This window comes from Aethalodelphis obliquidens, unplaced genomic scaffold (genome assembly GCF_003676395.1).
Source record: "Aethalodelphis obliquidens isolate GAN/ISIS:26980383/991018 unplaced genomic scaffold, ASM367639v1 scaffold12, whole genome shotgun sequence".
Classification (NCBI taxonomy): Eukaryota; Metazoa; Chordata; class Mammalia; order Artiodactyla; family Delphinidae; genus Aethalodelphis; species Aethalodelphis obliquidens.
The window spans coordinates 6206468-6226831 of record NW_020837956.1 but is presented as its reverse complement, the minus strand read 5'-3'; the positions used below and the strand labels follow the sequence as shown (position 1 = coordinate 6226831).

At 49.4% G+C, this 20364-nt stretch overlaps 1 protein-coding gene across 1 annotated transcript in view; it reads left to right on the top strand.

Moving 5' to 3' along the window:
• The window catches only part of PRKCE (protein kinase C epsilon), a 510344-nt gene that overhangs the window by 465833 nt on the left and 24147 nt on the right, over nucleotides 1-20364 (top strand). Inside the window, exons 13-15 of the mRNA XM_027113214.1 lie at nucleotides 8612-8750; nucleotides 14199-14387; nucleotides 18203-18349. Coding sequence (XP_026969015.1) covers nucleotides 8612-8750; nucleotides 14199-14387; nucleotides 18203-18349 — 475 coding nt within the window. The remainder of the gene's footprint in view (nucleotides 1-8611; nucleotides 8751-14198; nucleotides 14388-18202; nucleotides 18350-20364) is intronic.

The following is a 20364-nucleotide window of genomic DNA, read 5'->3' as shown; positions in this document are numbered from 1 at the left end:
ACCCCTTTGCTGACTGCTCTGTGGTTTACAGAAGAGTTTTCTGGCCCTTATGCTCGGGGAATCTGCCGTCAAATTGGGACACTAAAATTTTACAAATGGCAAAGGGTGAATTTTCAGCTGAGATGGCTGAGGTGCTATGGGAGGGATGGAGGACTTCACCCAGCTTCTGAAGTGCAGGCCCCAGCTCACCTCCCTAGGCTTTATTTCCCTCCAAGTTCTTCTGTAAATTGGGGATGATGCTACTCATTGCCAGGGCTGTGTGGTAAGAGAGATAAGGCATGTGATAGCCTTAAGGTGTGTAAGCCTGGAGCTTAGGGACAGGTTACAGCTGCAACCACAGCAACCCTTCAGGCCCCATTCCCAGCATGGCATCCAGGTCCTGAGAAGTTTGCTAACTAAGGGTCTGGAAGCTGTCACAGCAATCCTGATTAGAAACACCTGTATTGCCCCACCCCCACCCCCTACTCCCTACCTCCCACCCAGTTGTTTTCTCCCCTGGGGCTCTAGGTGTTCCCATCAGGTGTCATTCCCCAGGCCCAGTGGAAAGGAATCTGTGATTTTTCTCACTGGACTGGACTGAAAGTTTCAGTCTCTATCTGTGTCTGTCTGTTTCATTTAAGTATCAGTCATCACTTTCTTTCATATATTACAGTTGCATATGCTTCCTATTTTTCACCCCACAGTGTCTCTCTCGGTGGCTTATACACAATAAGAGGTAATAAGTATTTTTCAAAAATTCTAGTGACTTGCCCTCACGTGGCAGGTGTATTTTAAGAAGTGACTGTTAGAGATCCCTGGAGAGGACAGACTTTCTGGGGTAACTGCCATGTCTCAGGCACTGTGCTAGAGCTTTCATGTCAGTTACATCAGTCAACTGTGGCAGTGTTCTTCCCATTTTACAGATAAGAAAACTGAGTCCCAATGATATTTTGGACCAGCTGAACATCATCCAGCTTGAAAGTAGCCAAGTTAGGATTCAGATTCAGAACTGCCTCACTGCCTATCAGGAAGAGACAAGTTGGGGGACCCCCACCCCCCACCAGCATCTCAGATCAAAACATAGAGGCACCTACGTCTTAGACATAGCCATTAAGTGCATAGATAGCCGTGGGGGGCAGGGGCGTACAATTCTTAGGAGCCAAAATATGTATTTCAAATTGTCGTGGACACATTTCTAGAGATAGCAATAGCTGATTCCATGTCATGTTAAAAGTAAATTTTTGTTAAAAGCAAAAGTGTAATTTGATCTACTGCAGATTTCGGCCCATCTGTAACAGATGTCCCTGATATGAAGACCTTCTGTATACCTTACTTATCCTCAGGACAAGACCATTTCTTCCCCAGCTCACAGCAAACTCACTTTAGGGATCTTTGCTTTCACTCACAGATCCCTTTTCCATTTTCCAACCCAATAAAGTACCGCAGTTGGTCGTAGAAGAAAAGCATTTTTTTTCCCTCCTTAAAACCAACTGCAAGGTCTCACCCCTACCCCCATAGGTTTTATAGAATGTTTTTTTTAAAGGTATGTTGTTTAGGGAATTTCTTTTCTTGGTGCCTTTTGAGTTTCTGGAAGAGATCTGTGCTCCTGCCCCAAGGGAGCCTTGGTCATACCATCCTGCATCTAAATCAGTCCTTCCCTGTCAGCCACTGTGACCTCTTGGCCTCTGTATTCCCCTTCTCACCACGAAGCCTTCCTTATCCAGCCCAAAGGAATTTGGGTCCAATCAGCAGATGGAGATTTCCAGCTCACGGGCCTTCCATTTGGTGTAAGGTGATCACGGGTAGCTGTGTGGAGTCAGCTCACTGCTGCTGCTTACCAGCCCTGTGACCTTGGGCAAGTGACTTGCCTTGCCTTGGGCAAGTGAGCCTCCATTTCTTCATACATTTAAAAAGGTGGTTGATGGGGCTTCCCTGGTGGCGCAGTGGTTGAGAGTCCGCCTGCCGATGCAGGGGACACGGGTTCGTGCCCCGGTCTGGGAAGATCCCACATGCCGCGGAGCGGCTGGGCCCGTGAGCCATGGCCGCTGAGCCTGCGCGTCCGGAGCCTGTGCTCCGTAACAGGAGAGGCCACAGCAGTGAGAGGGCCGCATACCGCAAAAAAAAAAAAAGAAAAGGTGGTTGATGATAGCAGATGTCAGCAGGGTTGGTGTGGTCAGGGTTCTTGTCTCCTAGGATAAAATGGCAGAGGATACTGTAGGCAGTTGCACCCTTTCCTGATAGCCGGTGCATGGCTCCCAAATCCCTGTTTGGCTTAATGGTCTGGGTTAGGCCATCTTGGAGCTTTGATCACTGTTAAGACTTATATCAGAGAAGTAGCCGTCTGCCAGAGGTCCTGCAAAGAGACGTTTGGCCACGTCTGGAGCCGTTTCTGGTTGTCACAGCTTGGTTGGGGATTGCTAAGAGCATCTAGTGTGTAGAGACCAGGGATGCTACTAAACATCCTACGGTGCACAGGACAGCTCCCCACAACAAAGAGTTATCCAGCCCAAAGGCCAGTCCAGCTCCAGTGTGCCAAGGGTGAGAAACCCTGGACCAGAGGGACAGGGCATATGACCTGCTCCTTACCCGCTTCTCTCCAGCCCCCACACAGCCCATTTGGACATCTGGCAGCTCGGGGAGTCAGGGAGGTTCCATGGAAGTTCTCACAATCCTCAGCCTAGTGGAGAAAGTACAGTAAGGAAACCTTCGATCCAGCTGCCATGTGACAGGGGCTATGATAAAGGTATTCTGCCTGAGGACCAAATTCTGGGAGCCCCACCCCGTAAGATCAGGGACTACCAAAGGTGCTCACTCTCACCGTTATTCTTTAGCACTGTTCTCAAGGTTCTAGTCAACACAATCAGACAGAAGAAATAAGTTAGAAATATAATCCCTGAAAAGGAGGAGGTCCAAATGATCACTGATTACAGACGATATGGAAAATCCAGGAGAATCAACTGGAAAAACTCCTTTACAAAAATAAAGATGATTCAGTGTAGCAGCAGGGCACAGAATGGTTAGCAGAAATCAGTAGTACAAACGTGTGAAACAAGATAGAAAATGGAATGGAAGGAAAGCTCCTATTTACAATAGGAATGTGAAATATAAAATAATAACTTGGATTATTTAGAAGTAGATTCAGTTGCAGTTAACACGTGAAACCCAGACAACAGTCCTTTAAATAAAGTGCAAGTTTTTCTTTTTCTTATGAATGTTATCTGGAAGTATAGGTAGTCCATTCCTGGGATGTGGTCCTTATCTTTATGGTCGAAGGTGGCTGCTAGGACTCCAGGCATTACATCCTCATTCAGGCAATAGGATAGAGGAAGGAAAGAAGAAGTGGAAGGCTCTTCCTTTCAAGGAGACTTCGACACATCTGATTGGCTAGAACTTAGTCACATAACCACGCCCAGCTCTAAAGAAGGCTTTGAATTCTAGTTTATAGCTGCATCACTATGTGCATGGCTTAAAAGAAATCAACATTCTCTCACTAAGGAGAAAGTGAGAATGAATATTGGGACAACCGGCAGGCTGCCATGAAATATAACAAAAGTGTACTACCAGATCTATAGGAGAGAACTTTAAAATGCTCCTATAGGACACAGGCAAGATTTGAACAAATGGAAAAACAAACAGTGTTATTGAATAGGAAGACTCAACATCATAGAAAGATCAACTCTCCTTGAGTTAATTTATAACTTTAAACACGTTTCCAATAAAAAACATCACTAGGAATTTTTTTTTAACTAGACAGATGATTCTAAAGTTTGTATGGAAAAATAAATATGCAAGAGTAGCCAGGAAATTTTGAAAAAGAAGAAGAAGGGGACCAGTCCTGCTGGCTATTAAAACGTATTTTAAACCTACAATAATTTAAAAAGTATGGTACAGACCAATGTTATAGAGTGAAGGGTACAGAAATAAATCCAAATATATATGGACATTTAATACTAGTATTTATTAAAGGTGTTATTTCAATCAATGAGGAAAACATGAAGTATTTAACATATTGGATTGGGGCAACTTACTAGAAGTCTGGAAACAAAGTTGGATCTATACTTCACACCTTTTATCAGGACAAATTCCAATTATATCAAAGACAACGTTTATAAAATGAAAGCATAAAAGTACTAGTGAGAAACCTTGGGAGAATGCTTTTATAACTTTGAAATGGGTAAAACAAAGACTTTCAAATGAAAACATAAACTCCAAAAACCGTAAAATTAAACATCAATTCAGTTACATCAAAAGAAATAAGATTGGCCTGGCAGAAACCAGCATAAGCAATGTCAGAAGTCAAAGAATAAACTGGGACAAGTATTTGCAATTCTTAGCCCACACAAAGGTTGTTTCCTAATATAGAAAGAACTCCTAACAATCAATAAAAATCAAACACCACCAAAGGAAAATAGGTAACAGTTCACAGAAAAAAAAATACAGATCACCTTTAAATATAGGAAAAAATGCCCAAACTTAACAGAGAAACCTAGGGATATACTGAAATACTATTTTTACCTATCAGACTACCAGAAACTTGGTAACACACCATGGTAGCAAGCAGGGACTATCATATATGCTTATGGAGATGTAAACTGTTCAGCCTCTAAGGAGGGCAGTTTGACAACATTCATCAAAATCCACATTTTTTACTATTTGACTCAGAAATTTCTAGGATATATGTACAATTACTTTCATATATGCACAAGATGTCATTATGTACAAACTTAATCACAGCAGCACTATTTATAATAGCACAATATTAGAAGCATCTTAAATGGCCCCCCCAAATATGGTGGAGTATCATACAGCCGTAAAAATGAATTAGGAGACTCTTCATGTGTCGAGACAGAAAGATCTCCAATATAGCCAATATATAAGTAGAAAATATAAGGTATGAATGAGTGCATATAACAGGCTCCCATTCAGTTAAACGGGAGGAAATGAATGTATATTCACATTTTCTTTTTTACGTATAAAGTGTGACCAAGAGGATACACAAGAGGGGACAGGGGTGTCTGGGGAACAGAGGCAGGAGGGAGAATATTTCCTGTAGGTCCTTTACACTTTGGACTTTATGAACACATGAATGTATTACCTATTGAAAAAGATTGAATAAAACTATTAATAGATCAACTTAATAAATAAAGGCTAGTTACATTGGCTCATAGGGAAAGGGATGTTGCTGTATTTGTTTCCATTATTTAAAAAAAGAAAAAAGAAAAACACCCTACTCCTTAAAAATATGTCCCAGTCCTCAGAAGTGCCCTGGCCTTGTATTTGGGGACTGAGTAGAGAGGGATTGACGTCTAGGCAGGACGCCCTCTTTGCAAAGCTGTCAGTCCACGAGTTTGACAGCTACCTACTGTGTGCGCGACCATGACCCAAGTGCCAGGGGAACTTTCTCTCAAAAAGAAAAGTCCAGTCACCCTGCCCTGCAGGCTGGGCTTCAGAGCAGGCAAGGCTGGGAAATGATTGTTCCCGACCCTGCTTCCCAGGGAGGCTTAGGGACCCCTAGGGAAGAGACAACACTAAAAGCCAAGAGGTAGAGAAATCTTAGGGCAGGGATGGGAGGTAGAAAGGCAGGGGTCTTGGCACAGCAGTGCTGGTAGGAGAAGGGGAGGGAAATCATGAGGGGACCACCGCCCTCAGCCAGCTGTGCCGCTAGCAGAGCTTCGGGGATACCACCTTCTCTCTGCAGGCTCCATCCGCTCTCCCTTGCAGGGAAGGGCATTCTCTCTCCTCTCTCATTCTCCACCTGAGCAAGCATGGCCCTGGGCTTCCCTGAGCGCTCCCATCCCCTGAAACCCCACTCAGGAACTCACTTAGAGCCCGGGACAAGACAAATTTGGTCTCTGTGGTATGAGTATTTTTCTTTTTAAAATGAAACTGAAGACGCCCAGAGAAATAAAGTTCCAGTAGCAGCCTTCCTGGCCCCCAGGGGTCTTTCAAGCTGTGCTAATCTTTCCTGTTACAAAAGGAAAGGAACATAAATCACTAACTCTTCCTTGGGACTTGGATTCCCATGGGGAGTTGGAGTTTAGATAAATACAGGCAGTGGAGGGGGACTCCAAGGAAGATGTCAGGCATCATCGACAGGACAGTGGGAAGAAATGCTTTGGCCTGGGGCCTCCCTCCGCCACAGCAGAGGGGCAGCTGCTGCAAAACATGCTCGGCCCTGGTGGCTGCCCTGGGCCTTCAGCAGGAGTGACTTCTCTCTCCAGGGAGCAGAGGGGCAGGGAGCCCAGGGATGGTGTGCACCTGGGCCAGGGCAGGCAGAGAAGGGCAGGAGGTGGGGAGAAACTAGATGGTCCACCTTCTCTTGCTCTGAGTAGGAGCCCCCCGAGCAGAAGGAAAGGCTGAGCCTGATGGGCCGGAAACACTGAGTCGCAATTTTCAGCACAAGGGCAAGGTTCGAGTTGGCTCAGAATCTTCTGAAATCTATTCCATTTGTACAAATGAGAACGAGTCCTTCCTATGACATAACAAAGGCTTTAAAAGAGAGTGCTTGAGCGATGGCATGCGGGGTCCTTTATATTTTGGGGGTTGGTGACTGGCACTGAAAGTCATCCACCACTGAGAAGGCAGGAAGGTAGGGGAGTGTAGCACACGGAGGCAGCGATGCCAGCCTTCAGAGCCAGGGACCTGAGTTCAGGTCACAGTCCCACCAGCACCCTGCCACCTTACGGAGGTCACTTGCCCTCTTCCAGTCTCCCTGTGCTTGTTTCTGACGCCGTCGTGCAGAGTGTGCTCTTCCTCGCTCTCAGGGTTGTTCAGAATATGAATGTGGTTTGTAGACTACCAGGTGCTTTCCGCAGGTTGTCGTTACCATTAGTGTGGGTGTTGCCATGGTGATCATGGTGGGCAAGGGTAGGTCTTGGAAAGGCAACTCTATAGACTGGAGAGCGTGTAAGGGGCCCTAACTCAGCAGGGCCGTGGATCAGCCTCTCAGCCACTCAAACATTTGCAGGAAACCCGGCTCCCTCTCAGTTTCCTCATGAAGGAGGCGGGTGTTAGGGTATCAAAGACCGGCTACTTTCACACACCTCATCACAGTAACCCTTCACGCCAGCACATGGGGTTACAGGCCAGCAAGGTGACTGCACCAGGACCACAGCCCAGTAGTGACGGCAACCCAGGCCGCCTGCACCCGAGTCATGCTCCCCTCACTGCTCCCCTACCCCAGCCAGAGCGGAGCCTTGACCACACACGGTGGCCAGGGTAGGGACTCGGGGAGCCCTGGTCCCAAGGGCCCGGGCGCACTCTTCTTTCTGTAGCCCGCAAGCAGTTGCTTAGAGCAGCACATTTTATGTGCTTTCTCTTTTCTCAAGAAGTCCCAGCTGTATGAGGAAATGGGGCCACGGGTGCAAGACAGGCTGGCCTTAGAGTGTTTCCTGCCCCACCTTTGCACTCGGGCCTGGATTCCTGACGGTGGCCGGAGTTCAAGTCCAGACGCCAGCAGGCTTGTGAGAAAGGCCCCTCTTGCTCTGTGTGCCGGGCAGTCGGCCTTCTTTGCAAGGCCCCCCCACCCCAGAGTGACTGCTGAGAGAGACCCAGGGTGAGGACCTCCATCTAGATCTTTATATGGGACAGGTCTGGAATTTGCAGACTTGGTAGGGGAATTCTTATCCAGAACCCTAGATTCTATACGAGATCTTAGGGGAAACCCAAACTGTAAAATAGGCCATATGGAAGCTGCACTGGCTGAGGCCTGAGAACCACCCAGCTCTATGGGGCCTGGTTATTGCAACCAATGGGCCTTCCTTCCTGCACCCAGACCCTTCCCCTGCTTGGCCTTCTTGCCCCTAAGAGACTGATCTTGCAAATGCGTCGTGCGCGCTTGTGCAGGCTGGGGCTTCAGTTACCCTCGGCCCCTCAGCATGAATTTCAGACCCCCCTTCCTGGCGTTCTGGGCTCTTCGGGTTTGGTTTCAACATGTCTGCCTTGCCTCACCATTTACTGGGACTCAGTTCTCTGGTCTCTTCACTGCCTTTTGCATGTACTGTGTTGGCCTTCCCCTCCCTCCCACCTTTTCTCTTCATGCTCTGTCCAAACCTTACCACCTAGCCAAGCTTCTCTTGAGAGTCAGTTTCCTGGGAGCCCTCCCTGCCTGCACCAGCCATCAATGGTCTCCCTCCCCCGCTGCCCCCAGAACACAACAGCTCACATAGTCCGTGTCCTGTAAAGCAGCGCCTGGTTCTTATGTGGTTCAATGTGCTTCATTGGTGCCAATGTGTGCCAGTCTTGTCCCACCACCTGATCCCCATGATTAACTGATAAAGGGAGGGGCCTAAGTTCCTTCTTTCTCTCTTATCAAGATCTGAATAATATGAATTTCAGCATGCAGTAAGGCTTCCGTAAATGCCTGCCGGCTTCTTTAAACCAAAGCAGTGTTGAGACATTCCTGAGGTTACAGAAGCTCCTCCCTCAGGCTGCAATGAATGGGGGGCACTTTGGGGGGTTGGCCGTTGTGGGCAGGAGCCCTGGACTGGGGTTGGTTGTTGGCAGATCAAGCCTCCTTGAAGACTTTCCTTTCTGTAGCAGATTTCCCTGAGACGGGCATACCTCTCCACCTCAAAAAGGCCATATTGGGATGAGTGAAGCATTAACCGTGTGGTTCTGGCCCATCTTACAGGGATTTGAAACTGGACAACATCCTTCTGGATGCAGAAGGTCATTGCAAGCTGGCCGACTTTGGAATGTGCAAGGAAGGGATTCTGAACGGCGTGACGACCACCACGTTCTGCGGGACTCCTGACTACATCGCTCCCGAGGTGAGACCACGGACAAAGGGCCACCTCCACCTGTTGCCAGGGCTGAGGCCTGAGTCCATCCCCATAGGCCAGGGTCATCCAGCGGTGCTGGGGAAGGCTCTGGAAAACCAGAATGGATTCCGGGGCGATTTCTGCATAAGGAAGTGGTGGTGATGGGGAGATGATGGTGAACTGAGAGTAGCAGGCCATTCCCCAAAGCTGGCCAGGCCCTCCCTGAGCATCCTCTCACCCCAGTCCAGAACTACCAGCGAAACTAGGACCAAGAGACGTTTGTTGACTTGTATGATTGCTTTCATTTTTTTAATAAGCAGAATAAAGGAGAGCCATTGATAAAGGCAGTGATTAGCTTTATCAGCTATAATTGGCCTGCAGTGAAACCAAGAAGTAGTTGCCATTTCTAGTGCAGCAGTGATTCCGCATAGCAGGCACACAGGATTGAGCCGGAAGACGAGAGCGCCTGGGCCTCATTTTAATAGAGATCGGAGATGTTCGCGGTGAGCCTCGCCAATAGGTTGCCTTTCATGGGAGTTGCTTGGGTGTTTTGTTCATCATAAAGTGTTTGTTTGCCTTCAGTTTCTGCGGGTCAGTCTTGCCTAGACTGAGAGATATCTAGTGTGGTATGATTCAGATTTAAGACACAGTCTGTCATAAATACTTAATAAAAATGGTCCTGAGTGTTCTGACACATGTGAGATGAGAAGGAAGTACCAATCCCCTTTAAGCATTGTCCATGGTGGGTAGGGGTAGCACGGCCAGATTTCATTTCCTTCCAGTGGGCATTGTTTGAGCACCTGCTAGACACAGAGCCATGTGGGGATGAAGAATGACTAAGACGCTGGTGGCTCTCCTAAAATGACTTTGTGTCTGAAGAGAGTGACAGATAAGTAAACAATGAATTGAGCAGAATAAATAGGTGCACAGCACAAGACGGTAACCTCAGGGATCGGGGGGTTTCTTAGAGCACCTGGTGGATGAATTGAGTTGTAGAGAATCAGCAGGATTTCCTTTGGTGGTATGGAGTGGGGAGCATTCCTAAAAACAGCAGGAAGGACTGGAGTGGGCGTGGGGCAGGCAAGGAGGCTCAGTATTCCTGGGCTCTGAATCCTTTAAGGCAGGGCTATGTTTCTAATCTGGGTACTCCCAAGCTCCGGCACACTAGTCAGTCTCTTAGTAATGGTTTGTTGAATGAATAAAGGCATGAGAACTTGTGATGCTCCAACATGAGCAAAGACCAGGGGATGAGAACATTCTTGGCCATTTTTAGAAAGGAAGATAGTGTGGCTAGAAGAGAGGATTTCTTAGTGCTCTTAGTAATGAACAAGGTTACGAAAAAGGACCAAGGAAAGTGGCCTTTATTCTGTAGGATCTGTGGACCCACTGAGGGTTTCCCAGCAGAAGGAGGGTCATCATCAGACCTGTCCCAGAAAGAAGACAGGCAACAGCAGTGTAGATCAGAAGCCAGAGGGTCAGGGAAGGACGGTTGAGAGCCTTTCCACAGCCCAGACAAGACACGGGGAGGCCTGAGGAGTGTCCTAGAGTAAGGATGGTAATAGGTAAATTCTCACTGGAACCTCCATCTTCTAAAAGATCTGAAGAATAGAGATTTCAGTCTGTCTCTGCTAGTATGTTCTCTTAGGAGGGACACTAGGAATTTAACCTCCAAGGAGAAATCACTGCAAACAAGAGCTCTTGATCGAGACTTGCTTTTTCTGCCACCTTCCTCGTTCACTCTTTATCATCAGAATGCTTGGTCCTAGGCCCTCTGAATTGATGCCAGAGTCAAAGGGTTGGCAGCCCAGTGTACTAGTCAAGGACCCGGCCCAAGAGAAACATTCACTTTATGATGAACAAAACACCCACACAGCTTTCACAAAAGGCAATCCGTTGGTGAGACTCACAATGAATAACTCCGGTCTCTGTTTAGAGTGGGCCCTAGACACCCTTCCTTCCCATTCTACACTTGTGCCAACTGCAGCATCGCCACTCCACGCGAAGTGAAATCCCTGGTCTTACTGTAGGCAAATTACAGCTGATAAGGGTATCGCTACCTTTATCAAAGGGTCATTGGGAAGATTAAATGAAATTACGCCGCTAAAGCATTTAGCACGGTGCCTGGTAAGTGCTGGTTCAGTGGTGTCTCCGTCACAGTCATCGTGGTCGTTGGGTTGTGCGGTGGGGTGGGAAAGCACAGTCCTGAGAGTTGAGATTCCAGGCCCGACTTAACCACTAATGCCCCCATGTGATCTTGACCAAGTGGCAAAATGTTTTTGACCCTCAGGTTCCTCATCTTTCAAATGGGAAAATAATTCCTGCCCTACCCACCTCATCAAGCCATTTTGAGAATCTAATGAGATTAGAGCATGGAAATGCTTCAGAAGGCATAAGCCTGTATTCAAATAGGAGGGGTTGTGAGACACCTGGCTAACCCCGGAACCAGAGACGCGAGTTCTGAGGCATTAGCTCTGCCCTGGGGCTGTTCTTCCCACGGTGTGCCCTTGGCTGACCTCCATGGCAGCCCCTCTCCTTTCTCCATGCCCAGCCCCCCGCTCCCCGTCAAATGGCGGCCAGCCCTGGGTAGCACCTGGCGTCATCAGGCCCAGTGCCCGCTCTTCTACCCCAGCTCTGACCCATCAAGGGGTTGGCCGCTGCACCAGGTGCCCCCCCATGGCATGTGAAGCCTTGCCCTTCTCACCAGCTCCATCCGTGACAAGGCGATTAGGAAACAGATAATTAGGCCCAAGCCTAAGGGGAATTTTAGAAAAGATGCCACCCAAAATAGGAAGGCTCTGGAGGGGCCTGAGGAAGGGTGGGCAGGGCTGCTCTGTGGTTTCCCCAGCGCCATCCTGTCTGAGCACACGCAGGGCCACCTGGAGGCCACCTCCCCACCACACCGAGGAGGCACAGAACCCAGCTTCCTTAGCACCAAGGCCCTCAGAGCCCAGGAGAGAAAGGGGCATGCCCAGGAAGATACACACGGTGGGCACACCTGGCAGCCAGTCTCCCTGAGTGTTGGAACTGGGCTGGTCACAGGGGTAGATTCAGAAAAATATAGAGCCCCCACCCTCTGGTGGCTTATGGATGCCCTGGGGAGACAGCTGACCATGAAACAAGTAGCTCAACTGCTGGTAGTATGTGGAAAGTGCCTGGCAGATCTTAGGGCAAGGGTCTTGGGGTGTCAGAGGAGAGGAGAAAAGCTGGAGAAATCCGGGAAAGCCTTCTGGAGGAGATGGGTGATGACCATGACCTTGAAGGTGGTACCACGGTGAGCCAGGCTGGGCCGCTGGGTCTTTCAAGGTTGAGGGAGTCTTGGGCTTTGGCTTTCCCTTTGCCTTTGGAACAGAGCAGAGTTACTGGCTCCTCAGTGGAGCCTGTAGCTCTGACCTTACAGATACCCTGTGCTGACCACTGGGCTGAGACCAAAGGTCCTAACCCAGCAGCTTTACCAGCCCCAAATAATTTAAAGTTGGCTGCATTTGCTCACATTCCTTTTCATTCTAAATTCTGAGGAGTCCTAAAAAGTGCATGTTTTTACTGTTTTCAGAATGCTTCTGCCCATCTTTTGATTTAATCCCAAGCAATCTACAACCTCTGGAAGGGCATTTTGAGTAGACCCCAGACAGTCTAGATACTTGGGTTCAGCCTCCTCTTCCATCTTAGAACCTGATAACTGAGCTGGAGCCTTGTTCTGTAACAAGTTACCTGAGAAGTTACCTGCAAGCTGGAATGGCCTTTGCCTACTTGGGGGGGAGTCCTCAAAATACACCCGCCTTGGGCACCTGCACTCCAGCCGTGCTTCTCCACAGCCTTCACCTTTTGGAGTTCTTTATAGAATGACAGCGCTGAGAGCGGCCAGAGATGTCCTCCCGCCCACCCGCCTGTCTCTGGGCAGTACCACGCCTGGTCTTGCTCTGACTGAGCATTATTTCTGCTCTGAGCCAAACACACATCAGTGACCTGCTACATTCTATATAAACGTGGAGACCAAACCTTATAGAAGAAAAACTGGATTTAGTACCGCCTTGTAATTATATAGAGCTTTGTAGTTTGCAGTAGGTTTTCAAAATCTTCCACCTTAATTAATCTTGTGAGGTTAAGCTGAGAATCTGAGCCTCATCTGATACATGAGGAAGTCAAGTGACTGGCTTGAGATCACCCAGAAATCTAATGCCAGACTTGGAGTGAAACTGGATGCAACCTGGTTGATCTTCCATCTCCTTCCGGCACATGGCCAGTGCTGAAGAAAAATTGGGATGGGGCAGTTACTTGCTTTTCCAAAAGTTCTGCAGCTTCTTGACTCAGAGTAGAATTCCTCTTGTGCACTGACATTCTGATTCTGTTTGTAAAACTGCAGTTCTTACACACCGTTCTGCAGGAAGCCCATGGTGTTGAGTATTCAGCATCCTGTCATACGTGCACGTAACCTAAGTGACTTTGACTCCACACACTTGGTCAGAGAGAGAAAAGAGAGGCAGAGAACGTAGATAAGAAAAATGGCCACCGTCAAAGATAAAATGCACCAGACAACCAAGGAGAGGATTTGATTTGAGATCTTGGAATAGGGAGAATGTTTATGGAACACCTCAAATAAAAAGAAGCGGGTCTGGGGCTTCCCTGGTGGCGCAGTGGTTGAGAGTCCGCCTGCCGATGCAGGGGACACGGGTTCGTGCCCCGGTCCGGGAAGATCCCACATGCCGCGGAGCGGCTGGGCCCGTGAGCCATGGCCGCTGAGCCTGCGTGTCCGGAGCCTGTGCTCCACAACGGGAGAGGCCACAGCAGTGAGAGGCCCGCGTACTGCAAAACAAAAACAAAAAAAAAAAGACGGGGGTCTGGGGCGTTATAGAGGCAAGAAAACAAGGATTCATCATCGAGCTGTAGGAAAGTCATGGGTCTTTTCTCAGAATATGCAAGAGCATAGTGGTCCTGTATGATTAGAACACATGTGGGTGGGGAAATTTATTAACTCTAGTTTCTTTTCCAAGAGCACAAGCCTCCTTAAATTCAGCATTGTCACCATTTAAAGAGGACTAAGATTCCGCTCACCGTTCCACTCAGTGAGCCATGCCCTGGGCTGAGCATGCAATGGGAGCCCCAAATTTGCTGCACGCACTCACCCCAATTTTAGTGTCAAAAATGTGCACAGCTTTTTACGTGGCCCTGAGTTCAAGTCAGGAACTTCATCTGGTGCTCAGGCAAAGAAGCAGTCTGCTCCCCCTGGAAGACAGACTGTGGGTATTGGTTTTTGAGAGCTGGCCCCCAACATGGTGCCTCCCAAACTCAATTTTCACTCAACTTGCTGATTTAGAACCTAATTTTATGTAAGGCAGCTCCGCCCTACAAAGGAGCAAGCTGGAAATAGAGACGCGCGTCTTCCCACGGGCGCTGGTGGCGCAGGTGTAGCCACGGAGGGCAGCTTTCGGTGGACCCTGACGTTGCCCGTCTCCCAAACAGATCCTGCAGGAGTTGGAGTATGGCCCCTCGGTGGACTGGTGGGCCCTGGGGGTGCTGATGTACGAGATGATGGCTGGTCAGCCCCCCTTCGAGGCCGACAACGAGGATGATCTGTTTGAGTCCATCCTCCATGACGACGTGCTCTACCCGGTCTGGCTCAGCAAGGAGGCCGTCAGCATCTTGAAAGCTGTGAGTCACTGGCCCTCACCCACTTTCTGTTCCCCTGGCTTTCCCACCTCTCTCTCTCCCCACCCACTCCTCCTTTCTCTCTCTCGCGCTCTCTCTCTCTCTCTCTCTCTCTCTCTCTCTCTGTCCCACCTCTGCTCACTGCTGAACAGAAGGGGCGGACAGCAGTCACCGCTGGGAGCTCAGGCCCACTGCACCCGCTCCTGCCAGAAATGGGGTCTGGGACAAATTACTGTTCTTGTGGGATAGGGACACCATGTCTGTGTTTCCCGAGGAAGGCTCCATGCACCTGGGTCCTCCAGTGCTGTAGAGGGGTCAGAGCCAACCCCTGCTCCACTGGGGTCACCCCTGCTGCTTGCACTCTGGGGGCTGGACCCTCCTTCCTTACCTGCACCCATGGCCCGTCTTCCTCCGGGGCCTCCAGTGGGGGAGGGAAGGGAGGCATTGCGCACCTGTGTCCGCGACAGCATTGCTGATCAAAAAAGATGCGTCCACTCAAGACCCCTGTGGCCACGCTGGATCCAGATGTAATAGAGAGACTGCCCCCCACCCCCCGCCAACAAATAGTCCCTCACAGGTGACAGTGCTTAGTACGTGCTCAGCATACCCGTTGCTGCATTGTAAGACACTTGTACTGTGGCAAGTAAGTGAAGTTACCTGTCCCCCTTGGAATGCTGGGGGAGCTGAGGTGCACGGAAGGTAAGCAGACCAGCTTACCTGGGAACGGTCACCCCGCTGGGCTGAGACCATGACAGCCCAGGAATCTGGACTTCCGGTCCTGGCTCCTTTCGCCCATCAGAATGCCCCACAGTTCAGAGTTGGCGTGCCTCAGTCACGGAATTTGCCACACCCGAATACCCGCTCTACCGTGATTTAGTTTTGTTTTTTCAATCAAGTCCCCAAATCTACCTAATTATATGTATTTTATAAAGAAATGTTATATAGCTATCATAAATGGAAAGAGTATCACTTGTCATAATTAATTAACATAGATTATCCCATGAAAATGGTAAAAATGACCTAAAATCATTTCACAGGCATCTGGCAGGGGACATGTATCATGTTTTGGAAAATGCCACAGCAGAACATGTTGCTTCTTTCTGCAGTTCATTTTTGCCTTCCTCTTCCCTTCTTTCCCTCACCTCATTTCTTTCCTCCCTTCTGCATCTCTTTCTCTTTCCCTCCCTCCCTCCCTCCCATTCGCTGATTCAACGAACGACCGTTTGTTGAGTGTTTCCGGCGTGTGGGGCATTGTGCTAGATGTGAGTAAGCACTGGGGAGTGTAACAGCCGTCATCCCTGCCTTGTGGAGATTGTGGTCCAGCAGGAGAAGGTGGGCAATAAGTAAAAAACACATCCACATGTGGTCACAATTGGGATAAGAGCAGTGAAGGAAGTAAACGGAGTCTGCTCATTCCCTCATTCATTTATTCAACACGTATTTATTGGGCATCTAGGATGTGCCAGACGCTATACCAGGTGCTGGCTAAGGAAAAACCTGCAGCACCTGAGGCAGCCAGAACACCCCCAGCAGAGCTGGTCACTCACCCTGGGCCCTGAACGCCAGCCTGACGCATTTCCCTGTGAGCCCCCTGCTGGCACCCGAGGTGGGCCCTTTCATTATGGATGACCTAGAACAGTGGTCTTCAGCTAGGGGTGATTGTGTCCCCCATCATCCCCCAGAGACATTTGGCAACGTCTGGAGATGTTTTTAGTTGTTACAACGTGGAGGGGCGGGGTGCTATTGGCATCTAGGAGGTAAAGCCCAGGGGTGCTGCTAAACATCTTGTACTGCACAGGACAGCCCCCAAACAAAGAAGTGTCCAGTCCAAAATGTCGTTAGCACAGAGATTCAGAAGAGGCCGCGCCTGTGTCAGCTGGTTGGTGAGGGTGAAGTCTCTGGGAAAAGAGAAGAGCCTGTGGCTCGGGGTCAGCTTCCTGAGACGCTAAAACCTGTATGTTTATCCGTAGCCCTGATACTTCCCCTCCCAGAAGTGGGAGGACAGGAAGAGCTGAGGGAGCAAGGAGAAGTCTTCTACTCCCTTGGCCTTGGAACACTTCACTTCCTCACATTGTCACCTGATTCTAGGGCCAGGCCAGGTTTTCCATGACTCTGGCCACTGATCTGTGTCTCTGAGGTTCGCTGCCTACACACAGAACTCTCCAGAAGGCCATTTGCACCAGAGAGTTATGCAGTGCACAACCTGTGCAACAGTAATGGCATTCCTGCTGCCTCCCTTCCTCAGCACTGTGCCCTGAGGCCCAGCCTTCAACCCGCTGTTCACTCATCTCAGTGTACTGAGTGCACAGTGGGAGCCAGGCACTGAGCCAGATGCCGGGAAGATAGAACTGATTCCTATATCATAGAGCTCACCAAGGAGAAGAGATGTTTAGACAAATTATAATTTAAATAAACGAGAAGCATGGTGTCTTAGATGTCCATGGAGTGAATCTGGGGAGGCTTCACAGAGGAGGCAGCATTTTGACTATTTCTTAGAGGATAGTTAGGGGCTAGAGAGGGGCCTTGGACCAGGCAAGTAAAGGATGCAGTAGGCGAGCAAGAGAGACTGGCTACAGACTGAGTAGTTTGTGTGTGCCAAACTAAGGGGTATGGACTTTATCCTGTGGGCGATAGGAATCAGGGGTGGGTAAGCAGGGGTGACCTCTGCCAGCTGTTCGATTAGAAGGATGAAGTGTGTTGGCACCATTCCTAACCCCTCACTCTCTCGTCTGTGGCTCCCCTGCCTTTCAGGGGTGCCAGGCAGGAGGCAGGAGGAGGCTCCTGCTGCCCAGGAGAACCTCCCTTGCTGATGAAGCCTAAAATGCTATCATTATAGATTTATCCCTTTGGATTATAATTTGTCCTCTTAGGTTCCTTTGTTTAAATCTAAACTTTCAGCCTTCACCCCATGAAATATAATACTCAGTCTCTGACACACATGCACACACACACCCCTACCTTTATTCTGGGTGGCTATCAGAAATATTTCCACCTACCAGCACTGATTTGTTTCAAGGTTATGTTACTATACGTCTGCTCAGTGAAATTAACATTTGCCATCAGGACTGACTCATTTAACAGGAATAATCATTTCACCTGAGTGTGTGAGGTCACAAGACACCAGCCAAAAAGTACAAAACACATCAATGTGTTTTTTACAGACAGGCATTGAGAAGAAGTAAGCCTTTCTTTTTCTTGTTTTTTATCTGTTAATCTATGTGGGGGTTTGTGCTAGAGATTACAAAGTCAAATTTTTTTAAAAAGTAGGAGGGCCTGGGTCCAGGAAAAGGAAAGAGGAGGAGGTGCCTTTGATAATTGACCTTTACATGAATATCTGATCTTCTTTCCTTCCCTCAAAAAGGACTGCTGACCTCTCAGTGTGAGTTTATCAGACCTCAGTCTCCCTGATGAGAAGACTTGAGAATCTGAGGGGGACTCAGAAGGTCAGAGAGTCTGAACTCCTAATCCTGACTTGATACCTTGCTGGCTGTTTGACCTTGGCCAAGTTAATTAACTTCTCTGTGCCCCAACTACCTCACTTATAAAGTTGGGATCATGATAGTACCTCAGAGGGTCACGCTGGATGAAATGAATCAATGCGTGTATATGTAATACTACGTGTAGAACGGTGGCTGGCGCACAGTAAGTTCTGTGTAAGAATGAAAGAGCACCCTGAGGGGCAGAGCCCCCGAAAATGTAGAAAGTGGGCTTGGGAGGTGACACTAAAGATGCTGCCTTGGCTGAGTTCCGTCTTCCCCTCACAGCCTGTGCCTGCCGGGCCTTTGTCACTGATTCCATCTCTCTCCTCATGCCCGCAGTTCATGACCAAGAACCCTCACAAGCGCCTGGGCTGTGTGGCGGCACAGAACGGCGAGGATGCCATCAAGCAGCACCCGTTCTTCAAGGAGATCGACTGGCTGCTCCTGGAGCAGAAGAAGATCAAGCCGCCCTTCAAACCTCGAATTGTAAGTAGGCCGTGAGCTCGTTCCGCGGCGCGGGCGGGCCTGGTTCCCACGCGCAGAGGCGGGGGTCTGGGCACATTTTACAGCCAAGATGACAAGGGCGGGAGGTCGCCAAGAGGCCCCCTAAAAGAGAGTCTCCTCGGGCCTGGGAGTTTACTGTCGAAAACACATAACCGGTAGCGGTAACCAAGGTGATGATTTATATGGGACACAGAAGAACCTTTTGTAGCTTAATCAAATTTTATCTATCTTGATCAAAAATTATAGATGATACTGGTTTTCCATGTGTGGTAGCAATATAAGGTTTCCTTATAGATAAGGTTTTTTTTAAATGAGTCAATTTAAAGAAAAATGTTAAGTAACTAATGGTTGCAGTCATTCTGTGGAGCGAGCACAGAGCGTGAAGCTGAGGCTCAGAGATGGCCGTTTGCAGAAGACTGTCCCCCGGGCTGCCCATGGGTGCTGGCTCTATAAGACGCTGTTTCTTTAGGCCACATCTCTGCCCTCTCTGATCCACTCTCCCTTCTGCCTTCACTCCAGCCTCAGCACACACTCCTTCCAGGTTCTTGGGCCTGTTGTGCTCATGCCAGTCGGAGGAGGGTGCAATAAAAGGTGTTTGAAGCTCAGAGGTTGGAAAAAGGAATAGGCCTGTCGATTCCGGGCTTAACTCAGAGACGGTGTTGTGGCAGTGACCTTCTGCTGGAAGGGGAGAGGGCCGGCGGTGCTCTCCTTAAACTTAGAGAGAGAGTGTGGGTGTGGGTGTGCATGCGTGTGCATGTGTGTGTTTGTGTGTGGGGGGGGGGGGGAATTCTTATCTCTGTTGGATCCTAGCCCAAGGAGGCAGTCACTTAGACTGAAACTTTGGGTAGCCAGCTGGGTAGCGTCCTGGGGGCAAGGGAGGGTGTGTAACATAGGAAGTTATAGGGCAGAGCCCCAGAGTCGTGGGGCTGGGGTCTCGGGCAGGGAAGACCTGAGATTATCCATTCGGCCCTCAGTCACCCCACATTCTGTCAGAGGACCCCTTCCTCCTCACTTCCAAGTACAGAAAAGACCCTCCTGTGCTTAGGGAATCATCAGAGAGGAAATCTACTGTATTCCAAGACATTTTCTGGGGGGCAGTGGTTGAGAGTGCGGTGCTTCTCAGAAATGTTTCATGTCGGGGGTAGCTCGCAGCTGAAGGGTGTGGTCCAGGCCTCAGCCAGATGCGAGCATGGCAGGTGAACGGGCCCTGGACACTCAGTCCTGTCTCCATTCCTCGTCGGCTTCCTTCCTGGGTGCTCGTGATCCTCGCTGGCTGGCACACAGCCTGGAGCAGGCTAAGTTCAGCTTTACCTTCTTTCTTTGCTAGCATCATCCACAGTTCTGGGGCCTGTCACGCCAAAAGCCCATGCTGTGGGCTCAGGACAGGGCTCACCGCGTGTACCAGCCTGCCTGAAGGCCGCCCCACCCCATCCCGAGGGTCTCTGAAGGTGGCCTTTAAGGACAAGATGAGCTGACAAGGTTCCCCAGACAAAGTGAGGGGAAGCAGGAGACCAGAGGCCAGGCAGAGGAGGAGAAACCAAAGACTCAGATCTGAGGGTGAGATGTTAGTTTAGGTTCAATCTAACTTAATCAACCCAAAGAAAATTGAGACGTAGAACTGAGTAAGGAATCCAGGCCCAACAAGCAGGAACCTGGGACGAGAGCAGGGACCAATCGGCCAGTGCAGGTCTGCAAGATGACCTGGACTCCAGTCTAGACACCAGCTCAACAAAAGGACTGGACACTAGCCTTGTGGGGGGGAAGGGGGGGGACTTGAGGAGCAGCTTTCTCCCAGGGATGCAGCCTGGAGGGGACAAGCGCCAGGGGACCATCAGCAAAGCGTGTGAAGGGAAGAGGGGCCCTGGGTGGGGCAGAGGCAGACTTTGCCGAGAGGCCACAGGGAAGCAAGGAATTCGGGAAGCTCTTTGTGATAAAAGGCGCAAGGAAGCTCTAAAGGATGGATTCGCAGAGGAGGGTCTCTCACTGGGGTAGAAGAG